The sequence below is a fragment of the Lutra lutra genome, chromosome 13, assembly GCF_902655055.1.
Source record: "Lutra lutra chromosome 13, mLutLut1.2, whole genome shotgun sequence".
Taxonomy (NCBI): domain Eukaryota; kingdom Metazoa; phylum Chordata; class Mammalia; order Carnivora; family Mustelidae; genus Lutra; species Lutra lutra.
This window is the reverse complement of record NC_062290.1, coordinates 23,724,138-23,734,465: the sequence shown is the minus strand read 5'-3', so window position 1 is coordinate 23,734,465 and position 10,328 is coordinate 23,724,138. Positions and strand designations below refer to the sequence as shown.

Here is a 10,328-nt window from a genome sequence, read left to right as displayed (position 1 = left end):
TGGTTAGCACTTAGTCTTATGTTTAAGAACACCAGCCTGGAGGGATGTCTGTCCAATCCCCAACTTTATTTTAATCATAATAATAATAAAAAAAAAGCAAAGTAATAAGCAATGAAGAAAATCCAGAATGAGATAAAAATGGAAATACAGAGTTATAACTAAAAGAAATGGCTGTACATAAAAGAAAGTCTAAAGCATGGAGGGAATGGATAATGTAAATAAAGTAAAAATAACCCAAATTCATTTTCACAGGCTATCAGAATCACTGGAGGGAACATACACATAAGTCACATGACAGAGTGAGGAGGGTCTCTTGGAAACAGGGTAAGATTGAAAAAAAGAAAATCAAAATGATTGAATTGTTAAGATCTTGTACCCATTAAACAGTCTGTATTAAAGAAACAATAGCACTGCTGAAATAAGTGTTTAAAAACAAAGGGTAACATGCACTTGGACATAAAATTTCCCTAAGATTTATCTTAAAAATTTAAAAAAATCACCCTAGTTTTTAACTGTCCTTGCCTGCCAAAGGATTTTGATTACTAATTCTTTCTCAGGTTGTGGAGACAAGGACCAAGAAAAATTATTCGGATACGGGGATCTGGAAGATCTGTGTGATCTTCCAGTTGGAACTTAATGTTGGGAGGACATGCATTAAGGAAAGCCAGTAAAATCAGAAAATTGGGTGTTCTGGTAAATCTCGTAGATTAGTTTGCAAGAAAACTTGTATATGCAGACGTTTACCAAAGTTCCGCAATTACAAGAGACTGAAATACACATAACGTTAACCAATCTGGAGTCCTACCCCTATCTTCCTTTGCTCTTTTTGTCCAGGTATCTTTGCACACTCCTGCTAGCTCTTGGCTTTACCTGAGCAACCAGTGTTTTACTCCAAAGACCCGGGCAAACGCTACCGCTGCAGCCCGGGTTCTGGCCGGTTGTCCCAAGTCCAAGAGGCCCCAACCCGGGCTCAGCGGGCTGGAGCCTGGCGCAGAAGACACAGCGGGCTCCGAAGGCGTGAGAGCCCAGGCCACGCGCCCCTCCTACCTGGCTGGGCGGAGCCGGCCGAGTGGAAAGTGTGAGGGCCGCCCCGCCAGGCGCTCAATCTCTGGTGGCCGCTGCTGCGCTGTACGCGGAGTCCCGCTCCCGGGCGGGAAAGGGCCGCGCTCGGGACCTGCGTCTGAGCGCCCCGCCCCCGGCCCGCGCAGGCGCCCCGCCCCGCCCGGACATTCCGCAAGTGGCCCAACCAGCCGGTCGAGGCCAACTCCCCGCGGCTCCTGGCGGCAGCAGGTGGCCCCGGACTTCCCGCCATCACCGCTGCCCTGGCGGGCCGCGCGCCCCGGAGCCGTCTGGACTACCCTCGCCGGGCGGGATGGAGGCGGACGGGGACCGGGAGGAGCTGGCCCACCTGCGCTCGCTCTTCGCTGCCTGCGACGCCAACCGCTCCGGGCGCCTGGAGCGCGAGGAGTTCGGCGCGCTGTGCGCGGAGCTGCGCGTGCGGCCGGCCGACGCCGAGGCCGTGTTCCAGCGGCTAGACGCTGACCGCGACGGTGCCATCACCTTCCAGGAGTTCGCGCGCGGCTTCCGTGGGTTCTGCCGCGGGGGGCGGCACCGAGGCTGGGCTCTTCGGGAGCCCGCGTCCGCCTCAGCCCAGGTGGGACCCGACCCCGAGGACAGCCTAGAGGACGAGGGCGACGGGGACGCGCTGGCAGCCCCCTGGGGTCGGGCGAGCGCTGGCCAGCCTTGGCAGGACTTCCAGGCGCGACTTGGAGACGAGGCCAAATTCATCCCCAGGTGCGTGTGTGGGTTGGAGGACGGGAGGTGAGGAGGGGGTTACCTGCCCGCACAGGTGCGCTGGCGTCTCCCTCTTAACCCGCAGAGTGAACAGACCTACCGGACCCAGCTCTTCTTTCTGAGTTGCTTTTCTCCGTCCCACTATTCCAAGGGGAGATCCCCTAGAGATGAAGAAAGGGAGTGCGTTCAGAGTCAGGGTTTGGGGAGAAAGTTTCGCTTGCTCGCTTCTGAGCCTTGCAAAAGTCACTTTATTAATTACCAGGGCCCCAGTGAGATCCGCAGCATCAAGAGTTTGTTCCCAGACAGAGTTTAGGAGCGCTCTTCAGATCTCATCGCACCTTCTAGCAAGGCCCCCTGGCTGCACCCCGGAGCTGTGATCTGCGGATTGTCAAACTGGCGTCCCTGATATGTAGTAGTTCTTGTATTTGTTGTTTTCCTACAACATAGAAGACGAAACATGTTGGGCATTTGTATTGCTGGACTTGCATACTCATTGATACCTACCATGTATTAGGCATTTTACAGAGTTTGTTCCTTTAATTTTTGCAACAACCCCGGGATGTGGATTTTCTCATTTCTAATTGGAGAAATATAGACCCAGAAATATAGGCCCCTAAGACGTTAAGGAACTTGACTGATCAATGAAAGAGCAGGAATTTGATCCCATATGTTGTTGAACTGAAAAAACTCTTTTATACAATGGAATAAACTGATAAAGTTATATAATAAATTTTCTACTCTATGGCTCCGACAGAAATGATATCAAGTTACTAACTTAATTCTCAGGGGGGGAAGGAAATGCCTGCAGGGCCAGGCGTGGAAAGATGCTTAGGTTTTATTCAACAGCAATTTGTGTCTGTGCTTTCCTTCCTATCATGGTGTGTCTTGAACTGCTGTATTCACTTTTTCCTCAAACACTCTAAACTTGTTAATGCTGTAAAATGTATTCCTGCTCTCTGTTTGGATTATGGATGAAAAGCAGCTTGCATATCTTAGACATAAAACTCAAAACCACATAGCCCTGGGAGGATCACTGGTCTTTCTCACCCATTCACAGCTTGGACCTGCTGGCTTGGGAGTCCCACTTCCTCCTCCTCCCAACTCCTCCCTCCTGTTTGGAGAGTAAGGCATGGAGGCTGACTCACTGCAAGTATGAGAAGGAAGGTGTAGAGAACGTGGGTGTGATACTCACCTTTTCTATTATGTACAAATAAGTTAAAATACGATCTCTCCACTGGAGAAGCTGTAAGCATCGCTGCAAAATATATTGTTGGAATTATCTTTTATCTGTAACTTGGTTTAGGTCCAACTAATTACAAAAGGCAACAATTTTAAGAATCAGGGAAGGTGAACCCACGGGATGTTTTACACACGAACCTACTCACATATCTACTTTTCACAGTTGTTAAGTCTCAGCAGCAAATATTTGACATTTGTAATGATTAGGATGGTCTTCTTAGTATCAGTACAGAAACCAGGTTTTAATATTACCTGATTTCTATATACTACCTGATTTCATCATGATAATAACAATATCATGATATTGGTGATATTGGTATTATCATGATGCCTTTGCAAACACTTCAAGGGTTATTAAATTTAATGTGCACCAGTGTCACCTGGTAGACTTGTATTTTAAGCCACACCCCCTTGTGATTGGAGATTAACAAGTACAATATTTGCCTTCCTGTGCTTGTTCAAGTGGAAAAGAACTAAACTGAGTTGCTTCATCTGATTGTTACCATGGCAACCAGTAACTGTTTTTGGTAAGTTCTATTGCTTCTATTCCACTATTTCATACAGCTGTTCACCTTCCCTTCCTCTCATCCGAATACGGTAAAAATCATTTATTATCTATAATGCTGTTGGCATTATTTCAGCCAAATTAATTCTGCAGACCTTAGTGAGTGCTTATTTTGTGCCAGACACTGCCGTAGGTCCTGCCCTAGGTCCCTGGGGACAAAGAGAAGGATGAGATGTAGTTCATGCCTGCAAGAAGTTTATAGTGTGGGTGAAACATTTCTCAAAAATATCATCAAAGAACATTTAAAGATAAGAGGGTTATTTGTAAAAAATTCCATATATAGCGAACATAGCCCAGTAGTAACCAGGAGCTGTCTTTGAAGCCTTGAGTTTTTATTTTTAAAAAAGTTCATGTGTTTGTTCATTTTAACTCCATGATATGTTGGGGCTTATTTTACTATAAAATATCATGTTTTCCTCCCGTGGGGAAATTGTTTCTTTAGGAAGGTGTGCCATTTCATCGGGTGGCTTTTTTTCTCATCTGGCATCCCTGGTGGCTTCTTGTCCAATGCTTATCCAGCGGGTTTTCATGTCCAGGTTGAGAAGATTAATTATCAGATATTAGAATGTTTGGCTCCTATTAGGCAAAATGTGGTAGTGTTGACAGAATTTCCAGTTGTAAGAACGATCAAACTCCTGGTTTAAAAACATTAAACACGTTTGGGTTAAACTCCCTAGTCATCAATATTTAGTGGTCTTAGAGAAGAAATAAGATTGCACTATAAATGGATGAAGATGGTCTCTGGGATGTGTGTCAACTGACTCTTCAGTTGTTTTTTTTGTAGAAGATTGAAAGACTCCTTCCCCTAAAGGGGAATGTCTTCAGTAGTCAAATGACTGTTAGCCTGAGCTAGGCAGGTGTAAATCTGATGCCGGGGCAGGATGGCCATCACCACTTCCTGGTGACCTAGAATTAGGTCAGGCAACAGGTGAAATCACAATGAGCAAGGCAGTGTGGTTATAGAAGAGAATTCAGGAAGGAAGATTGTACAAGGCCAAGAACCCTCCATGAAGTGGGGAGAAAATGTTGGGTGAGAGAGAACAGACTTGTAATAACCTAGTCTGGCTAATTTTTTGTGTCAGGGGTGTTAGGAAAGGGAGTTTTGTACCTAGTAGATACTTAATAAATGGGCTCAGTAAATGTTTGCAAAATGAACAGAATAAACTGATGTTCTTTGCTTCCTTGATTCATATACTGAGAATGCAGTTCATGGTATGAGTATTTTCTTTATTTCTTTTGTTGATTCTCCTTTTTTTTTTTTTTTTTTTTTTTAACATTGTGCTGTGACCTGGTCATGGTGTTCCAAGATGGGCAAGGAAGGAGGGAAACAGAGGGGTGTGTGTGTGTGTGTGTGTGTGTGTGTGTGTAAACATTTTACTGGGGTAGTGGGATGAAAAACTCTCACCTTTAGGTGGACCTGAAGTTTTCAGAATTTTCTCAACTTCATCTTTTGCAGTTGTAAGTATTATTTGTGAATTGATTTCACTTCAGTAAATCAGGTTAGAACCGCATGTTTTTCACAAACAGAATCAAGAGGATCCGGCTGGCACGAGCACTGCCCTGGATTTGCGCGTGGACGCAGGTACGGCCACAGTGGCCAGATCAGGGAGAGACCCAGGCTGGTGCTTGTGATGTAACAGGCGTTGGTGTGATTGATGACCTTCCAGGCTGGGCTAGGCTGCCACTATTGTTTAGACACCAAAATCTATCCCCTCTGGTCAGCTGTATCTCTTAGTTTCTGATCGCCGTCCCCTGCGCCCCCCCCACACAGATGAAGGGGAGGCTTTTCTTTTGATCATGTAGAAACTGAATTTAATTGAGAAGAACCAAAACTACCCACTTGTGAGCTGTGTATGGGTTGTCAAAAACAGTGTACTTCAGCATATTCGTGTAACTATAGTGATGATTATAAAAATCGGAGAAAAAACTCAGTGGCTGGACACCAATCCCACTTAAGCAGAACATTTTTAAAACAAGTAGCTACAAGTAGACAGAAGGATAGTTTCCACACTGGTCAGGGTTTCTTTTACATTTCCCCCTCTTGGGTTCCACGTTAGCCCTTTCCAGTCTGATTGCCTTTTTCCCTAATATCATGGTTGCTTCACAAACCCCCTTCTCTTCCATGATATGCTTCATAATATGGGAAGGCAGAGGGTAGATAGAGGCAGAGAAACAGAAACTCAGAGGGCTGGAGATGTGGAGTGGGAGAGGGGGACAGGTGAAGGGAAGGGAAAGACAGAGGTCAATAGACAGATGGACAGATTGGATAGAGCCTGTTTCCCCTCTTTTTCCACTGAACGAGTTCATTGCCATGAGCCACCTTGAGATGGGGGAGGCAAATCAGCTCTGCTCTACTTGATTTTAGCTCTTGAGTATCCTCAGAATGTGAGCATCTTGATGCTTTGGATGGTGTTTGTAGTATTTGAAGATACATTTTTCACTCATGTGGCCAGGAATATTATCTGGTATTCATCCAAGGAGGTACAGATTTGTTCCAGCCTTGAGACACAACAGTGGGTTGCAACCCCAGTCCTGGAAGAGGATTAAGCGTGTTTTTGCCAATGTGTGATATTTACCTCTGGCCCTGGATTTGGGATATATCAGTGTTCTGACCACATTCTTTCCAGAATTCTCTGCTTTTTCTGGGTTCAGAAGTGGGGTCTTTATAGATATATATTTTCTAACTGTTGTTAGTCTGTTGCTTTTCCTTTTTTCCTCTTGAGTATATCCTCTACTATAATTCTATGTGTCATTACCCCACTGCTGAGTAGAAGAAGCCTGTCTATTGAGAAGACCACAGCTCTGCTTTGGACCTTATGAGCCTTGCTCCTGGGCTTTGTAGTAGTCTGTACATGGCTTGGCTTTTACGAGCTCTACTTGCTGGTGGTCCCTCTTGGTTTTGATATTTGAATTTTATTTCAAGGTAATGACTTCATTTTGGCCTCCTGGCCCCAGAAACAAGTTCTGGCCATCCCATACTAGGAGGATTATCTGTCTGGCTGGATGGTTAGTGGCCCTGCTCAGACTGTGAGGTTCAGTGTTTTGTTGTCAAGTTCTTGATAAGAGATTATTTATCCTCCCCTTAGGGTGTGGACACAAAGAAAAAGGCTTAAAGTGGGGTATCCTGGGAAGACTGCATTCCAGGAACCACAGACTGTTCTCTTAGCTGTCTTTTAACCTGAAGTTTTGATTGACTCCTCTCCTGAATCACTGATCAAACTCATGGTCCTACTACTCCTGTCACTTTGAGAATGGAGACATTTTTGCCTGTTTCTTCATTTCTGTCTGGGTTACATAATCTTAACTTCATTTGAAAAATGGAAGTAGCTGTATCGTGCTGATCTGCCTTGAATGGAGGTTTGGAGGCTGCCAGCAGAAATGGGACCCTGTCGGGGATGAGAAAGAGATTCAAATGCCTGGTGTTTTTTCCTTCTAAAATGGTGTGTAGAGTATACATTCTTGCTTCCTGGGTAACTTGTTAAAGCTTGGGCAGCTCCCCATTGCGGTATGTAGTTGGACGGGAGAGATGGGAAGAGATCCCTCATCATGGATATTCAGGCTCCTTCTATCTGATGATATTAGTCTTATATCAGATTGCAAAATAGAAAGCAAACACTATATTCCAGAGGAAAGTTGTTACGGGGGAATATATGTATGACACATGACCTCCTTATTAGTTCCTCAAAAAGGAATTCCATTGCTTCAACTTGTAAATATTTGGGATTTCCCAAATTATAATTGCTTTTTGTCAGAGCAGTTATAAAAGGAGCACAGTGAATTTTGACCCTTAAGGGCTTTGTATGTCTTATAAAAAGATCTACAGATGCAGTAGTTTGGACACGTTTCTTCAGTTCTTTCTCTCATTCACCCGGTGTGTCTGCCAGCATCCTAGGCACTAGAGAGACTTTGTAGACTTGACCCTGACCTCCAATGAGCGTATTGTCTCAGTTTCTGAAGTACGTGGGAGTTGATACCTGAAGGACCTGGGATTGCATTATAATCAATGAAACTATACCTCCTGGTACATACCCCAGCCTATGCACATTTCTGAGTGGTTCTCAGATCAGGGGCTATAGACCTTTTGGGGTCTTTACACATATACTTGGGAAACTTAGAATACCATAAGTTTTTGTTTTCATTTTGACGAAATAAAATACAAACTAATTTGCACACATTTGGAATCATGTGGATGACTCGTAGCTTACAGAAACTCCCATGGTCATTGTAGCATTATTCACTGTAGTCAAGAGGTGGAAGCAATCTAAGTGCCCATTGACAGATGACTGGATGAAGAAAAGGTATATACCTACAATAGAATATCATTCAGCTTTAAGAAATAAGGAATTCCTACAATAGGCATCATAGATGAACCTTGAAGAATTACACTAAGTGAAATAAGCTAATCACAGAAGGACAAATAATGCATGATTCCATTTATATGAAGTATCCTTAGTAGTCAAACTCTTAGAAGGAGAAAGTAGAAAGGTAGGTGTAGAGGCAATGCAAGGGGAGAATGGGGAGTTGTTGTTTGATGGGTATAGCGTCTCAGTCATTCAGGATGAAAGGAGATTTGCTTTACGAAAATGTGTCAACAGTAGTGTCCTGTAAAAGTTTTGTTAAGAAGGTAGATTTCTGGGGTGCCTGGGTGGCTCAGCGGGTTAAAGCCTCTGCCTTCGGCTGAGGTCATGATCCCGGGGTTCTGGAATCGAGCCCTGAATCGGGCTCTCTGCTCAGCGGGGAGCCTACTTCCACCTCTCTCTCTCTGCCTGCTTGTGATCTCTTTCTGTCAAATAAATAAATAAATAAAATCTTTAAAAATAAATAAATAAATAAATAAATATAAGAAGGTAGAGTTCCTGTATGTTTCTTACCACAAGAAAAAAAAACTTAAAATAGGAAATTTTTTTACAGAGATGAGAAATTGAGAAGGTACCAAAGTTCTCTGTCTTAGCTTTTGTCTTTTTTTTTTTTTTTTAAGATTTTATTTATTTATTTGACAGAGAGAGATCACAAGTAGACGGAGAGGAAGGCAGAGAGAGAGAGAGAGAGGGAAGCAGGCTTCTTGCTGAGCAGAGAGCCCGATGTGGGACTCGATCCCAGGACCCTGAGATCATGACCTGAGCCGAAGGCAGCGGCTTAACCCACTGAGCCACCCAGGCGCCCTTAGCTTTTGTCTTTTGTTTTTGAGCTGTCCCAATTACAGGTTCTTTCAAGCTTTGCCCCTTTAATGTACCCTTACTTGCTGCTTGTGGGTGAGCAAGCAGAAACACTTGCGATAATGGCACATTCTTTTATTTATTCATTTAAAAGATTTTATTTATTTGAGGGAAAGAGCATGGGCAGCGGGGAGGGGCAAAGGGAGCTGGAGAGGCAGACTCCCTACTGAGCAGAAAGCCTGATGCGGATTTGGGGCTCTATCCCAGGACCCTGAGATCATGACCTGAGCCAAAGGCAGACACTTAACTGAATGAGTCACCAGGCACCCGGAGATAATGACACATTTTAAGGGCACGATCCCTACACAGAGACACACATATCAAGGGCAAATACTCCCTTCAATTTTAATTTTTTAGAATTTAGTTTGGGACATTTAATAAGAAGGTTCAACCATGATACCCCATTGTGATTATTTACAGTCATAAAATTATGGAGTGTGTTCAAGTGGCTGTTTTGTTATAGTGATGTCTCTGATCAAGAATATTTTTTAAATGTCTGGATAAAAAGAAAAAAAACACAAGTGAGTTATTCATCTGAAAACCCACGTGCCAGGCTGAAAGTGTTACCTGTTCTCAGCCGTGTCAGCCACTTCGTAATCTTGCCTCCACAGAACAGAGTCACAGTCTGCTCTGGGCTGGGCTGGATGAATTCCAGAAGAGTCACCTGACATTTGCTTAGAATATCCATGTTTGAGGACATTCGTATATCATGTTTTCTGACAGAAATGTTATAAACCTGTATTAGTGTTTGTGATGCAAAATACTTTTTCTTTCCCTCCTCAGGGATACGTGGCACAGCACATACCTCCGTCTGGCAGATAGTGTTCACTTGGGGATGTTAACGGATGAATTACAGTGCAGGCATTCTTGGTCGAACATGGTGCATGCATTCCCGAAAAACGTAATATTCTGCAAACACACATGACATATGAAAAATAAAAAGGATGGGGCTGACCACTCAGTATTGTACAGCTTTGTAACGGGAACACTCAAAAAAACAGTAACAATCCTAATAAGGTACTAGGACAATAAAAAAAAAGTCATGTTAGAGTCTTAATAGACACAGAAATACAACAGTCTAGGAATCCCTGTAGATAGTTTTAAAAAATAAAAATACAGGATTTTGTAGTTAATTTTTTTGATGATGAAGGAAGCTTGATGAGGAAGGTGTGTAGGTTGTGGCTACTGAGTTATGGGGTGAAGGACAAAATGCATAAAGCTCTGAGAGAACCAAGACAAAGCACGTGGACAGTCTGTGCCAAAAGGAAGGCCCCAAGTCAAGTGGACGTTGTGTCCCACACTGTATTCACCTGCAGTCTGCTGCTTCAGCTCTGGGAATGGACTTGCATTTGGTCATTGTTACTGGGCAGGAGCAGGAGGCACAGCATTAATATGTTGGGAAGTACAAGTTCTACTTTAGCATCACTCACCTATGAGCTAATTAATGCTCTAGGAACACAATTGTGGTAGAGCAGTCCTGGTCTTGAGTACAGATTCACGAGGGGCTAGAGCAA

The 10,328-nt window shown here is 43.9% G+C and overlaps 1 protein-coding gene across 3 annotated transcripts in view; it reads left to right on the top strand.

Moving 5' to 3' along the window:
* Positions 1-1,230: 1,230 nt before the first annotated feature.
* LOC125083054 (ras and EF-hand domain-containing protein) overlaps positions 1,231-10,328 on the top strand; it is an 89,577-nt gene continuing 80,479 nt past the window's right edge. For 2 of the 3 annotated variants that reach the window (XM_047698968.1, XM_047698967.1), the window contains exon 1: positions 1,235-1,794. In XM_047698968.1, coding sequence (XP_047554924.1) covers positions 1,373-1,794 — 422 coding nt within the window. In that variant the 5' untranslated portion in view covers positions 1,235-1,372. Of the gene's footprint in view, positions 1,795-10,328 lie in introns of all 3 variants that reach the window. The other variant, XR_007122160.1, reaches the window with a different exon arrangement.